The sequence below is a fragment of the Hyaena hyaena genome, unplaced genomic scaffold, assembly GCF_003009895.1.
Source record: "Hyaena hyaena isolate Hyena2069 unplaced genomic scaffold, ASM300989v1 scaffold_1430, whole genome shotgun sequence".
In the NCBI taxonomy this organism is placed as follows: domain Eukaryota; kingdom Metazoa; phylum Chordata; class Mammalia; order Carnivora; family Hyaenidae; genus Hyaena; species Hyaena hyaena.
Genome location: NW_024082067.1, coordinates 31,313 through 47,223, shown reverse-complemented (window position 1 = coordinate 47,223; position 15,911 = coordinate 31,313). Strand labels below are relative to the sequence as shown.

The window sequence follows — 15,911 nt, the reverse complement described above, 5'->3', positions numbered from 1 at the left end:
TGGAAGGGAAAGGGACCATTTTGAAATGTATCATAGACTGTTCTTCTTCGCAAGGCCTGCCCTCAGGAGAAATTAGCTAGTCAGAGCCTAAACAGACAGTGCTATCAGAGTCCAACTGTCCTAGAGGAAGCATATTGCCAAGTCCAGCCCCATATAGCAGTTCCAAGTAGGGGAAGAGAAGTATCCAGCTCTAACCCACTCTAGCCATCCTGGCCCATCTCAGGGGGTATTAAAAAAAAAAGAAAGGAGAAAAATACTTGTGAAGTTCACAGGCCAGAAGCATATGCTCATTCACACTGAGACCATGATAGGACTCTAGATACCTGCCCTTTCCTCATACTTCACCACAACATACGTTAACATGACTTAGTAACTGTAATTTTAGCCATGTTCTTGAGAGGACTGATATTATATAACTAAATCTGGTAACTGAAATTTGTGCAAAGTATAAAATTGGTAATCTATGTATACAAATATTTATTATTTATTTATGTATTTAATCCTTAGCATGTGTATTCTGTTTGTGAAGTGCTAAAGCTATAAAATTGGTATCTATTTATATGTCTTTAAGCAGATCTATTTCACTCCTGTTCATTGAAGATATTTATCAGCAATGGTTCTGTGACTAGTGAATGAGGATTGCCAGTAATTTCTTGGATAAGAAAAATATTTTAATCTATTGTTTTTTACTTTTTTATTTTATTTATTTATCTTTTTTTTTTTTGTTTTGAGAGAGAGGGCATAAGTGAGCAAGAGACAGAGAGAGGGAGAGACAGAGAATCCCATGAGGGGCAGAGAAAAAGGGAGAGAGAGAGAAGTAAGGCTCACCTGAAACAGGACTTATGCTCACCTGAGGTAGGACTCAAGCTCATCAAGGCAGGTTCAAGCTCACCTGATGTGGGGTTCAAGCTCACCCGATGTGGGGCTCGAACTCATGAGCTGTGAGATCATGACCGGGGCTGAAGTCAGATGCTTAACTGACTGAGCCACCCAGATGCCCAAAATTTATTTTTTTAAATAATATTGGATTATACTCATTTTGTTGGATTCTGAAATACTAGAGCCTGCAATATGAAATTAGGATTATGTAAATCTTTGTTGAAAAGATCTTGAAAATATTTTGATTTAAGGAGTAAAATATTTTAAACTATGAAAACATGATGCATAGCTTAAGAATTCTGAATTTATTTTATACCATGTAGTTAGCTTATTGGGAGAAACTATCTACATATATCCATTCAATTTGGAGGTATAAAAATCAATACACATGGTAATATGCCATCTTTTAAACATAACAGGTTAATTCATCTGAGAATTCAGAACTTATTAATAGTACTTATCCAACATAAAGACTCAATTTTGTGAGTATTTCGTTTTCTTCAAAATTGTTCCTTTGCCTATTTGAAAACCTCCAAGTCTTTTTCTTCATAGATAATTCAGCTTAATAGTGTAATCATGCATTAGGTTGGTAGAGTATTTAAAATGTTTTGTTTTTATTTAAATATTAACTACTCATAGTCAATTTATTAGGAGATATTTTCTATTCTTTTTTACAATGAACTTTAAAAATGCTTCTATAATTTCGATTATTTTCTGCTCTAACACTCTACATTGCTTCTCCCTATGATGTGTTCTCACGGTTACCACAAACTTTATTATCCATTCATTCACCTGAAATATAGACCTAGCCTGATCCTCATGGAACCCAGTAGGATAGACAGGCAAAAAATAATCAGCAATGAAGATGAGCTAATTATATGGTATTTTAGAAGGTGACACATGTGATACAGAGAGAATAAAACAATTTTAAGTAAGGTAGTCATGATTCAGATGTAGTACAGGGAATGAACAATGTGACTATCTGGAGAAAGTGTATTTCATATGTGTGTAAGATCCTGGAGGCATCTGGGTTCCTCAGTTGTTTAAGAGTCTGACTCTTGATTTCATCTCAGATAACCATGATCTCATGGTTCTTGGGATCGAACCCTGTATCAGTTTCTGCACTAGCAGTGTGGTGCCTGCTTAGAATTCTCTCTCACACTCTCTTTCAAATATAAATAAACTTTAAAAAAGATAATGTAAAAATCTGAAGTTGAAATATGCCTAGTATATTGCTGAAACAGAGGAGACTAGTGATGGTGGAAACGTAAGATGCAGGAGATAAGATCAGAGAGTAACAAAGGACCAGTTACTACAAATTCTTACAGACCATTGTAAGAACTTTGATTTCTACCCTGAGAGAACTGGGGAACCACTGGAGAATTTGTTGAAGGGGGAATGATCAGATTCATTATTAACAGGATCACTTTGGTGGTTGCATGTAGAACAAACCAGAGAAACAAGAGTGAGAGTAGGAAAATGGGTTAGGTGAGAAACGAATTGACTCAGTCTAGGGAGGTAGCAACAGAGATCTTATGAAGTGATTAGATTCTACGTATATTTGGAAAATAAAGGTGCTAGATTTGCTGATGGATTGGATATGGAGTATGAAAGAAGACATGAGGCAAAAATACTTCCAAGAGTTTTGAACTGAGGCTCGGTTTTCACCTCAGAAGGCTGCAGTAGTAAGCTTGGAGGAATATCAGTAACTCAGTATGGATGTAAATTCTGGGGCTATCTCAGTCTCAGTAAAGTCTGAGATGCCTTAGACATCTGAATAGTGAAGTTGAATAGGTTGTTAGATTTAAAATTCTTAAATACAGCTGAAGGGTTCAAGATAGATATATTAATTGGTTTCATTAGGGTATGGGCCATATCTATCTTGTTTATTCAAATGTGTACCATACCTATACAATGTTTAGTACTTGGAAGGCACTCAAGGAATATCTGCTGAGTGACTACAAATATAGTGAGTTATGTGCTGGTAAATGTTTAACTACAAGCACTCTGAGGAAAAACAATCAAACTAAACAAAACTTCTGATTTTTAGTGTTTTTAGATTTTCGAAGTGTAAATTCCTACCATGATTTCAAGCTACAAAAGCAACATCACTAAATGCAGAGTTGAGAATAAATGTGTGTAATTGATTCCCTCTAGCCAGCTCTTGAACACCGAGCCTGCTCTTGCTTAGTGATATAATCATATACATATTTCCTTACTTTACAGGTGTGCATAAAAGTGAATTTTAAATAACCTTGACACTTGGGCAGATGGGAAGGAAAATATCTCAGAGAAGATAAAAAAGCTCAAAATGAAGGATTTAAGCAAATATTTAAAAACCTATGTCACATACCAAACTAAATTTATCCTTATACCTTTAGCCAGGCTTTTAAATTATTCCACACAGCTGACATATCATTATACAATTCCTGGGAAAAAAACTTCACAGCCTCTAAAATAATCTATTATAATGTTAACAGTACTCTCTTGCCAGAGATTTCTTCATAAATTTGAATTCAGCCTAGAAACTGTGTTTAGTAATGTTGCCATAACACATCTACCACAAGAATGTCTGTACAAAGGTTAATCAAGTTGTTGTTCTATTCTGGAGTCAAACTGTTTGGCATATACCTTAGAGTCACTATTGGTTCTTTAAAACTATGTATTTTAATTAGTATTTTAAAAATTTGTATTGTGGTAAAATATACATAAAATTACCATTTTAACTATTTTTTAAGTTTATTTATTTTGAGAGAGAAAGAGATAAAGAGAGAGAGTGAACTGGGAAGGGGCAGAGAGAGAGGGAGAGAGATTCCCAAGAAGGCTCCATGCTATCAGAGCAGAGCCCAATGTGGGGCTTGAACTCACAAACCATGAGATTATGACCTGAGCTGAAAGCAAGAGTCAGATGCTTAACCGACTAAGTCATGCAGGCACCCCTGTTTTCTCTTGTTTTAAGTGTACAGCTCAGGTATTAAGTATATTCATATTGTTGTGTACCCTTCACCACCATATCTCCAGAACTTTAATTATTTGTTTCATGTAAAAGGAGTGCATTTTGTTATAGATAATTAAAAAAGAAGAGTACAAAGCAGAATAAAATTATTGAAGGTCTCACCATTCAGAGCAAGTCAGTCTTACTGCACATATAGAATTATGTCAGACTGTTAAATCCATAGTCTAAAAATTCTTCATGTGTTAGACATCCTGTTGAGTCTAAAATGGGATTCAGACTCTGTGTCTAATGAAGTGGTGGGTCTGCAAACCCCAATTGTCTATTTTACAGCATTTATTTAATGTACCAGTGATCAAACCTCAATAAATATGATTTATGTTCTGAGTGATGAGGCATGGAGAAGAGGATATCTGGAGAATTCCTCATCTTGGACATACCATTTATTGCTGAGCCGCATGGACAGAGAGTTGGAAGTAGAAGATGAAGGAATATTAGTCATTAAGAAATTGTTAATGGAGCAAAGATTAGAGACAAAATCATTCTTCTAAGTTCTCTTTTCAACACAAATAGTCATAACAAAAATTTCAAGCCGAGGGCAAAGTTTGTGACTTATGAGTTTTGCAGATTTAGATGCAATTTGCCTGAGACAACAATCTGGAGCAGGACATGGCTTCCCCCTCCAGAGGAACTGTTATGCTCTGGACCAATGTGAGGACACTTCTTTTCTTTTTTCGCTAGTGAAGGATGGGGAGAATAAAAACACTAAAGAGGACTACTGATGAGCTATGGTCAGATCTCCCTAGGGACTCTGAAATCATTGGAGACTAGCAAGAAGTGGTTTATAAGTAAAGGTTATAAAACAAAAAAAATTTTTTTTGGATATTTATGCTAATGTTACGACAATTTATACATGTGGAGACGGGATAGCATTGATGTTGTATTCAAACATGTGATTTTTAAATTTCTACATGGAATTTCATTTTTAGATGCCTCATTTTTTATTTGATCATAATCTCTTGTTGGGATTTTAATGTTTTAAGTTCTTTGAATTTTGGTTTAAAAAATATCCTTGAATATATTGGCAAATTGAACTCCTGAAAATTTTTGAATAAATATACACAACTATTAGGCTAAACCATATAAAACAGTAATTGACACTTTAAATTATAAAAAATGGCAATTTCATAAGGTTCAGCCTAAAATGTGTAAAAATGCCCCTGTTCACTAAGTACAAATGTCTGCCAATTTTAATATATAAAGATTTATATCTCATTACTTTAATTTCCATTTCTTTAATTACCGTTCTAATTCATTTATTCAGCAGTCTGGATTGTGTGTTTACTGTGTGCAAACCAGTATGACAGACTTAAGTATACAAAGAGCACTAAGATCAGAATCAAACCTGTCTTCATGGAGTTTACAAGTCTATTAGAGGAAATTATTAATCACATATTCTTAAATATAAATATGAATTTTAACATGTGAAAAATGCTATGACTGACATGCGCTAAGAGAGTCTAAAAAGGGACATCTATTTAAATTGAGAGGCTCATAGAAGGTTTCCCTGTGAAAGTGACATTTGAGCTCTTATCTAATAGAAGAGTACATTTAGTTTACGGGGAATTGGCAGAAGGCAATTTGAAATGGTAAACTGTGTTCAAAGACTTTGTGGCAAAAATATAGCATCATACATTCAGGGACTTGAAAGAGGATAGGAGTGGCTGGAACAGAGACTAGGCCAGTTGAGTTATGGTATGAGATGAAGTGGGACAGGTCAAGGGATCGGTCATTATTGTCTGGATTAAGAATGTTTTTTTTCTCACATGAGCAATTGGAAAACATGGTAGGATCTTAAGCAGGGGTGAAGAATCCTGTTCTTAGGTTGTGAAAGCATCATTCTTTGTTAAAATAAGACCATGATGGTCGCTTGGACTTGGGAACTGGGGATAGAGGCAGAGAAAAGGTAATAGATTTGGGAGCTATTTGAACAACTGAATGGATGCTTGTGCTGTGTGTTGAAATAGGGAAACACTGGAAGAGGAAAAGGTTTAGGGGTAAGACAACATGTTTGGTGGAGTTTAAAGAGCTTTTCAGACATCCAGGTGAAAATCTCAGGTAAGTAATTGAATATACATGACTAGAGCTTGAAGAAGGTTTAGATAAAGGATTTTCAATTGTGAGCCATTTACTTTCTGAGTTTCAAACCAAATATATGTATTATTTATTAAAAATTAGAGAATATTACAGAGTAAGACAAATTTCCAATTTGCATATCAAATAACGTCTAGTATTCATAATTTGTTCAATAAATGTTTAGTAGTTGTTAAATTGAAAATGACATAATAACTTTGGGTGCCTGGGTGGCTCAGTCAGTTATGCTTCTGACTTAGGCTCAGGTTAGGTCGTATGGTTTGTGGGTTCTAGCCTCACATCGGGCTCTGTGCTGACAGCTGGGAACCTAGACTCTGCTTCAGATTCTGTGTCTCCCTCTCTCTCTCTGCTCCTCCCCTGCTTGTGCTCTGTTTCTCTCTCAAAAATAAATAAATATTACAATATTTTTAATGACATAATAATGTGACATTATTTTAGTAATTTAAGGAAGGACATCTATATTTATGCATGTATATAATTTACTATGCACCAGAGTGTGGTATATACATTCATGCATATATGTATGTTGAGAGTTGGAATTTTGGAATTTTTGCACTGTGCATATGTGCCCTTAAAATGGATGAGTGACAAAATACATTGCAATAAAAGACTGGTATAGAGGATAGATAAGGACCAGAGATTGGCGGCTGGAAAAAAGATGATTTGGAGAGTTTTAACTATATATTACAACTTTGAGTTAAATATACTTCTCAAGGTATATCCAAAGTTCAGGTGAGGAAAATACTTCTGGCAGAAATGTGCTTTATCTCCTCTTGTAATTTCTTCGGTGAATCAAATCTGGCCACCTGGAAACTGTTCAAATACATATTTGGTACCCTGAAGATTTCATTCACTGAATTCTGCTTTGGCAGCTGCCTCTAGCTCACCCAGAGGAACACCTAACAAACACCTGTAGGAAAACTGCTTTTTTTTTTTTTTTTTTATTTCTTGGAGAGAGAGAGAGAGCGAGAGCGTGAGCAGGGGACGGTCAGAGAGAGAGGGAGACACAGACTCTGAAATAGGCTCCAGGCTCTGAGCTGGCAGTCAGCACAGAGCCCGACGCGGGGCTCGAACCCACGAACCGCGAGATCATGACCTAAGCGAAAGTCGGACGCTTAACCGACTAAGCCACCCAGGCGCCCCCATTTTAGTTTTTCTTATATCAACTTTCTGTTTATGTCTTTCATTCTTTTTATATTAGTGTTATATTGTTTTAGTGTTTAAGAATGTGTTAATTGTTTTAAGGTCTTGTTTTTACACTAGGTCTGTTAAATATTCTGCAAACTCTTTCTCAACATATGCTTTCCCATTATGGTGAATGTAACCTTAATATCAACTGGAGTTCTTCTAGTTATATAAGAGTGCTTGTGATGACATGCTATGATGATCTGATGTTTTACCCATTCAATTAATGTACCTTTATTGCTTTCACTATGTGCTTATGACTGATTTTATAAGAATTTGCACTATATGGGCACCTTGGTGGTTCAGTAGGTTAAGTTTCTGACTTCGGTTCAGGTAATGATCTCACCGTTGGTCTGTTTGAACTTTACGTCAGGCTCTGTGCTGACAGCTGAGAGCCTGGAGCCTGCTTCAGATTCTGTGTCTCCCTCTCTCTCTGCCCCTCCCCCACTCATGCTTTGTCTCTGTCTCTGTCTCTCTCTCAAAAGTAAATAAACATTTAAAATATTTAAAAACAATATCCATGCCAGGTGTGTCCTTGGATTTCAAGAATATAAAGTATTTTTTGCTATCTTGTTAATGTTTTTGGACTATTAAATAAAATATACTGAATTAGTTCCTTAAGGTTTCCAGGTAAGAAACAGTGAATTTCATTTTGAAAATTCTTTAATTAAATATTCTAATCAATACTGGCCTATAAGCTTGGAAATTGTCTATATATGTTAATAAACCTTCCTAGAATTTCTAACTTGATCTCAAAAATACACTTAGAAAATGCAAGAAAACATTTTCTGTTTTTTAGTATTCCCACATATCAAGTGGTATATGCCATAAATGAATGAAATAATAAAAAAATAAAATAAAATGGCAATATTTTTATATTATATTAATTTTCTAATATCTACATTCTCAATTAAAACAAAGGTAATATATATGTAAGATGTGTTTATTATACATGTAAGAGATGTAATATATATGGTTATATAATTTATATGGTATAAGTACTAAATTCTAATTTAAATGAAGGTAATAATTTTGTCTAATTAAACTCTTCAATCATCAGAATTCCTTAGAAGCCATAATAGTGTAGAGGCTGAGAAGAGCACAGGCCCTTGAGTGGATTACAGTGATTTGAATCTTGGGTTTATTGTATGATCTAGGGAAAGCTTAGTATCTTTTAGATAACTGTTATATTTAAATGTTAAAATTCAAAATGGCAAATTTGGGAAGGATGGTGAAGAGAAACAGTGACCTTATTGGGAAATAATTCCAGTGTGTGTGTGTGTGTGTGTGTGTGTGTGTGTGTGTGTATGTGTATGTTATGAGTATGTAGGGATGCTGAAGTAGCCCTCTAGGCGAGAGGTAACTGTGTCAAACTGAGCCAATAAAAACAGTTTTGCAGAGAGATTTCTAATAAAGCAGAAGGTAACGTGTCTCAGGACAAGACCAGAACCTGTGACCACATTTTACAAAAAAAAAGGAAAAAAAAGGTGGAAATAGAAAGCAAGCAATTCTTTCGGTGTAGAACGAGTACCAAACACTTAAAGAAAAATGCAATGCTTTTTACTCAACAAAATGTGTGACCATTACCTTGAGCTTCTCCATTTATGAAATATAGGTATTCATTAAGGGAATATCTACAGTCAGACCTAAAATTACTAAGTTCACAGGAGATTGCAAGCATTTTGCTGCAGTTGAAGAAAAGCCATTAGCGTCTGAGTCAAAGCTGAAATAGTTTTCAAGCTCAGAGGATCTTTTGATTTTATGCATAGAGGGACAGAATGAGTTAAATATGTTTTCTATTGAGGCTGGAGGGATACAATTCAGTTTATATTAAATGAGGATAGAAAACACAATTCAATAAGACAAGTGTTCACATTGCAGTTTAAATGTTGTATTCCTTTATCAATAAGGACTAATTAGGGAACTAATAACCTATATGATTGTTTCAATAAAGCATTAATTATACAGGAAAATATAATTTCTGTGAGTAGATACCGTTACCTATGTTCTATATGAAGTGGGGAGTCCATGCAACCATAATCAAAGGCACCAAGACTCACTGAAATATGTCTCAGGAGATCAACCATGTAAACTTGAATCTATAAGGTAACTGCAAATACCACAGGACTACTTTTTCCAGTTCATGTTTGATAAGACACTGGTGCAGAAAGAGTCTGTGGAACGGTAAACTTTGGAGATTCTGATAACCTACATTTCTATAGTCTGTGATTCTAAAAATTCTTAGGGAGGTTTTTCTATATTTCTGTATTTCTTTTCATCAGTGGCCTGCCCAAATAATTACTATAAATAACAGTTTTTAAAAAGATTTTCAGAATCTGAGGTGAGCATGCTTCAAGTTTTGTTGCAAATTGCATGCTCCATAAATTTTGTATTGTTTTGGTGATTAAATAATGCTTTCTACTAAAGAAATGGTAAAGAATAAGTAGTGAAATACCCATTCATTTCAAACCAGTGACTGAAATAGCATTACATTATCAATTAAAATAACTCCAAGACCACTTCAGATTTTGTGTAAATGGAAAAATACCCCTTTTTTACCCTTTAGACATGAAACATCAATTTCACACACACTAACTTTTCATCAAATATCATAATGAATTATTAATATTTCAAGAAGAATATTCAAGAGAATTTTATAACATGATATGCTGATGCCCCTCCTGATCACATTAAAAATCACATGCTTACAAGGAATGAAAAAAAATAAAGGAAAGGAACCCAAAACAAAACAAAAAAAGGAAGATGCTCAGACCAAAGGAACATTCGTTTCTATCTTGGTGAAGCAAGATAAGAGGCAATTTCTCCTGACCTTCAACTTGGAGCTGAGTTTTCAGTTCCTTCTTTATACTCACTCTGACCCCACAAAAGTGAAAGAGTGAGATACATATGGAAGATCAATCAGAAATAAAGGAAAGATTAGCAATTCCAGAGTCTTGAAAAATGTGATTTTGTGCTTATTTATCCTCGTTAGTAGCAACTAATCTTTGCTCCTTCAATTTAATATTCTAAGCCTAGCATGTAAAAGTAGTTCTTCAAGATTTATGTTTTCAATACTTTTGTGCTCACTGTTTCAAAATAGTAAATACAGAAGATGAATTTATGGAAAGAATTGGTTTTTGTCTTAATTTTTTCTCATAATAGTGGCTTAATGTAGTGAGAATGTTGCATCTCATTTTATTTTAAAATAGTTTCGTTAATAAAGGAAGAAGCACACTTTTCACAGTTGACAACATTGAGTCTTGAAGTTAAAGTCGCATTACCCCCATACATCCCTCATTAAGTTGCCAATCACAAAACAGGGACTCCAGATCTGGGATCAACTGATGGTGTGGATTTTTTAGAATAATATTGAATTGAAGTATAGACAACTTTCAATAATAGGTAGGGGACTACCATTGTCTTAACACAAGTATGCATAGTTCACAATATTCAATAGGAGAGAGCAAATACATACAGACAGTTTAAAAGCTTAGATATGAGAGTAATATTGGCGCTTCTTTTAATTGCTTAAGAGTCTCAGAATCCCCACTGTAGATGGGGGAACATTCTTAAAAATGACCTTAAGAATTTTAAGCATTCTTTAAAACAACTATATATAAAGTGCTGTCTTGTAACCATTTATTATTTGGAATTTTTCCCCCCATTATCTGAAAATTTGGTTGTATGTCGTCTCCCAGGCACAGGGTCTACCCAGCTTATAGCGTCCCCAGATTATTAAAAGTGAAATTTAACCCAAGACACTGTAGAAATTTCCAGCATACGGCAATCTTTGGGAGGAGCATTATTACTTCTGATGGATGCTCCGTGACTGGGAGGCCAAACCACTACTGGCTTTGGAGAAAGGATACGGAATAGGATGGGTGGGGATGAGGACCAGCAGACCAGAGAGAGGAAGGAAAGATGAAGGGTGACTCATCGTCCATTTCTCGGACAGAATAGTGACTAACAGATACAGAGAATGCAAGTTTTGCAGCAATTGCTTGAAGCCATTTGGGAAAACTTACTTGTATTAAATGTTTCTAGCTGAGTTTGTCCTACTTGGAATGACAGATTTTACCTATCTCCCTCATTGGTCTTCTCTGTCCCTCCAGATGCCATTAACAGAGATTAGGGGGTTTGGGGGAGAGTGGGGGGAAGCAGAAACTGGTTCAGCCAGTTGGGGGACTACCAATGTGTTAGTGACTTCTTTCTCCAAGAGCTCTTTCCTAGTCCCTTTCCTTTCATTAAATCCATCTTGTCACCATGTCATTGGTAACCTTGTCCCACTGCCCAGCTTTTCTCTCTCCCTTCTCCCTCCTTCCTCCCTATTCTCTCCTCACCTGTCCACCGCAATGGCCGTCATAGAGTAGATGCTGGCGAACACCGCTGTGATGGGAAAGAAGTTCTGGAAGCGACAATAGTTGGCGCCGAAGTACCACTCGCTGTGAAGCGCATAGATGAAGTTGACCAAGGTGTTGAAGGCAGCCATAGAGGCGTCGGAGAAAGCCAGGTTCACGAGGAAGTAGTTGGTGACGGTCCTCATGCGCTTGTGGGCCAGGATGATCCAGATGACGACGAGATTCCCGAACACCGCCACCGCCACGACCACGCCGTACGCTAGGGACCAGAGCGCGATGCGCCAAGACGGCTGCACGAACTGGTTGGTGAGATTGGCCCGGGGCTGCGAAGGGGGCGGCGAGGCCGCGGGCAGTCCCAGCGCAGAGGCCGAGGCCGAGAGGTTGCCGGCTTGCACCAGCAGGTGCAGCCACTCGGGCTCAGCCACCCCCGGGGCGGCCCCAGCCGCCAGCGCAGCGCTCAGGTTCCCGGAGTCCGCGCCCGCGCTGCTCGGGCGGTCCGTCCAGCTCGCGGCTGCGGGGAGAGACCCCATCGAGGCGAGTCTGCAGCCCCGATCGCCCCCCTCACCGACGCCAGCCGAAGTTCTCCGCTTCCAGGTCCCTGTGCTGCTGGGCGGCCCTCGGCCCCGCTGGGAAGCAAGGTAGAGAGGCGACCGCAGCCCTTGATGGTTAAGAAGCGCTTTGAGCCAGCAGGTGATGGGTAACAGGGGAGCCACTTTCTCCGAGGAGTTCGCGGCTCTCGAAGGCAGGGAGGATGAGGCCGTGGAGAAGGGAGGTGAGGAGCTGTCACCAGGGCGAACTCCGGGAGCGCCCTGCGCGAGTTCGCGGGCACTGGCTGGAGCGCCGAGGTTCAGGCGCTGCAGCGGGCTTTATAGTCTCGTACAGTCCCCGCTTCGGTGACGTTGTGGGGGCTGCAGAGCTGACGAACCCCTTCGAGGGCTACGATTGCTCTCCTTTCCCCAGCCGCGCCGTTTGCATTTCATTCATTCGCTACTCGTAGCCACGCAGCAGGAGCTTCGCGGGGTGAGAGCTCGGAAAAGGCTGCACCTTCTCAGCTGTAATTAAAATCTGTACAAGATTGTTTTTCCTCTTTTAATTTCAAGATATTTTACTGAGGTCTGTGTTCTCAGACATCTATTATGGGCTGCTTTTTTCTAAACCCGTTAAACCACCCCTAAGGCGAAGGCTCCACGCAGAGAGATTTGTCAGAAGGAGCTTGTGTGGGTATCACCTGCCGCAGGATGGGGGCACAGCTAGACGCGCATTTTGTTAGGGGTCACTGGCTTTTGGAATTTCTCTCCACTTGCTGCTTGTGTGTTTCTGTTCTCGCTTAGCAGATACCTTTTCCTCTCACTCGCATTTGCAAAGTCTACCCGTTTCTCCTCTTCCAATTTCTGTCACCAGAAACCAGTCTCCTCCACCTTCCTCCCTGGCAGAGGTAACGGTTTCTCCCAGAGGATTCTGCTCCTGTTGGAAAGCCATTACTCACTGAGGGTAGATCAGAAATCCCGAGATGTAGATTTCCTTGAAATACGATGAGGAGACTTGCATCTTTTCATTTCTCTGGTGCGAACGTATCTCGTAAGCAACTTAAACAGATCCATTTGGTTACACGGCTTTGGACATTTGGAGCCTTCGTTTTTGGGCCTGACATGAGGACGCATTGATAAGGTTGAATGACAGTAACCTTCGTTTTCTGCGCAGACCAGAGGGCCTGACTTCTGAGCTTTGGCTGGGAGCATGTGAGCAGCAGGGCTCTGTGAAGGACAAGCAAGAGGAAGTAGTCTGTGCTTGGATGTTACAGGCAACTTATCAGTATGCTCCAGAGCAGTAACTCTTCTTTACTACTTTCTTGGGGTCAGGAATAATGGGATTTAGGGTTAAACATATTTTAGCAACTCCCCCCAAACACTGAACTCTTTGAACCTCAGTTTCCTCATTTGAAAACGAATATTAAAAAATTCAAATTTACAGAGTAATTATGGAACAAGTAGTTTCAGCAGACTTTAAACAACGGGGGGCAAGAGGGAGACCTTAGTAAATGTTAGCACCCTTTGCTCTTGTTATCTCATTTCATCTAAACATTTTCAAGTTAAATAGACTAGCATAGCAAGTTTTACTTGCTTCCAGAAAACATAGTGTATGACTTGTGAACATTCTGTATTCTTAGTTTCCTGGTGTAGAACATATTTCTCAAAAACTGCAGTGATTATTGTTTTTTTAAAAAAAATTTTAATGTTTATTTTTTAAGAGATAGAGCATGAGCAGGGGAGGGGCAAAGACAGAGGGAGACACAGGATCTGAAGCAGGCTTCAGGCTCAGAGCTATGAGCACAGAGCCTGATGCGCAGCTTGAACCCATGAACCGGGAGATCATGACTGGAGCTGAAGTTGGAAGCTTAAACGACTGAGCCACCCAGGCGCCCCACTTCAGTGACTTTTGTACAAACAGACCTAGGATGACTAGTGAAGAATATTGTTTTCCTTATTATAGTTTTATGACAAACAAGATAGTGTGTAGAAATAATTGGAAGCAACCTGATAATAAATATATTGACACAACTCTGCTTCAAAATAAATGCATGCTGAAAATGATAATTATCAAAGGTTTTTATTTACTGTTTCTTCTCAGTAATGCCTATGAAAATATATGATAAATCATAAGTGAATTTGATAGAGATTCCAGATGTCCTGGTTATTAATTCTAAACTAAACCATATGAGAGAGAGGGAGTCACAGACTGAAACAGGCTCCAGGCTCTGAGCTGGCAGTCAGCACAGAGCCTGACGCGGGGCTCGAACCCACGAACCGCGAGATCATGACCTAAGCAAAAGTCGAACGCTTAACCGACTAAGCCACCCGGGCGCCCCTCTGTGATTCTACCTTTATTGGGCTTTTCCATGAGTAGAAATGATAAGAAAAAAGAGATAATGATGGAATTAGAAGTTCTTAATAATAAAAGGGACTTAATGAGTTCTTTCAGAGGAAGAGAGGAATGCAAGGCATGGTTTTCCTTTTAGAGCTGCCATCCATAGAATCTATCTGTATTTCAGTAGAGGTTATTGTTCGTTTATTGCTTTAGTCATTCCCCCCGTCGGTATTGAGTATACTTCTTCCAGGAGCTATGCCAAGTACTAGGGAAGTAGCAGGTAAAATGAAAGATGTAAGCCAGATATGAACCCTGTCCTCACTGAGCCTTTAGTCAAGCAGTATTTTTAACATTATAGCAAGTATTATGAACAGTGGAATAGGAAGTAGAGGGGAAAATGGGAGTGTGCAACTGACCAGGGGTACGTGTTCACTGGATTCTGGATTCTGTCAACTTCTCTTATAGAATTTCTTTGTGAGAAAAAGATATATGCACCCCTCTGTTTACTGCAGCATTACTTACAATAGTCAAGATATGGAAGCAACCTAAGTGTCCTTCAAGAGAAGAATGGCTGAAGGAGATGTGGTATATACATGCAATGGACTATTACTCAGCCATAAAAAATGAGAACTTACCATTTGCAACAACATGGATGAACCTAGAGTATATTATGACAAGTGAAATGAGTCAGAGAAAGGCACATATCATGTGATTTCACTTATATGTAGAATTTAAAAAACAAAACAAAACAACAAGAAAGCAGAAGCAGAGCCATAAGTCTAGAGAACAAATTGTTGGTTGCCAGTGAGGAAAGGGGAGGATGGGCAAAATGGGTGGAGGGTAGTGGGAGATACAGGCTTGTTATGGAATGAGTAAGCCACACAGAGATGAAAGGTACAGCATAGATAATAACATCAATGGTATTGTAAGAGTGTAATATGGTGATAGATGGTAGCCACCCTTGTGGTGAGCATAGCAAAATACAGAGTTGTGGAATCCGTATGTTGTACACCTGAAATTAATATAACATTGTATGTCAACTACACTTCAGTTAATAAAAATTTCTTTGTATGGATGAAATCAAATGCCAAAAAAAATAGACTTATCAGTAGATTATGCATTGAAAATTGGGAAGATTTAGAAGATAATGGCTAAGAAAGGTTTCTTAGCCTAATTCCTAAGACAATTTGATGAATAATCTGCTCATTATAGCTCCAGAATCTGAATCCTGTCCCTACCTGAGTACACGCTGCAGGTTTCCCAACCCCTTACCATAAGAAGTTCAAAAGTCTTAGCCTTGGACTCCTAAGGGAAGGAGAAGGGGTAGAGGAAATGTTAACATTCCAGAAGGCAACTCTTAAGATCCTATACTCTTCCATTCAAAACTTGGGAGTGTGGCTTTCCTGCCTCCTTTCTCCTCCTCCCCAGTGCTGCTCAAGCTATCCCATGCTAGCTAGACCTCTGAGTGCCTGCTAAACTAACACCACCATCGTCTCTCTCCACTGCCGTCTGTGATC

The 15,911-nt window shown here is 38.5% G+C and overlaps 1 protein-coding gene across 1 annotated transcript in view; it reads right to left on the bottom strand.

The window, feature by feature from the left end:
• TACR3 (tachykinin receptor 3) overlaps positions 1 to 12,059 on the bottom strand; it is a 78,562-nt gene extending 66,503 nt beyond the window's left edge. Inside the window, exon 1 of the mRNA XM_039223755.1 lies at positions 11,512 to 12,059. Coding sequence (XP_039079686.1) covers positions 11,512 to 12,059 — 548 coding nt within the window. The remainder of the gene's footprint in view (positions 1 to 11,511) is intronic.
• Between the last annotated feature and the right edge of the window lie 3,852 nt (positions 12,060 to 15,911).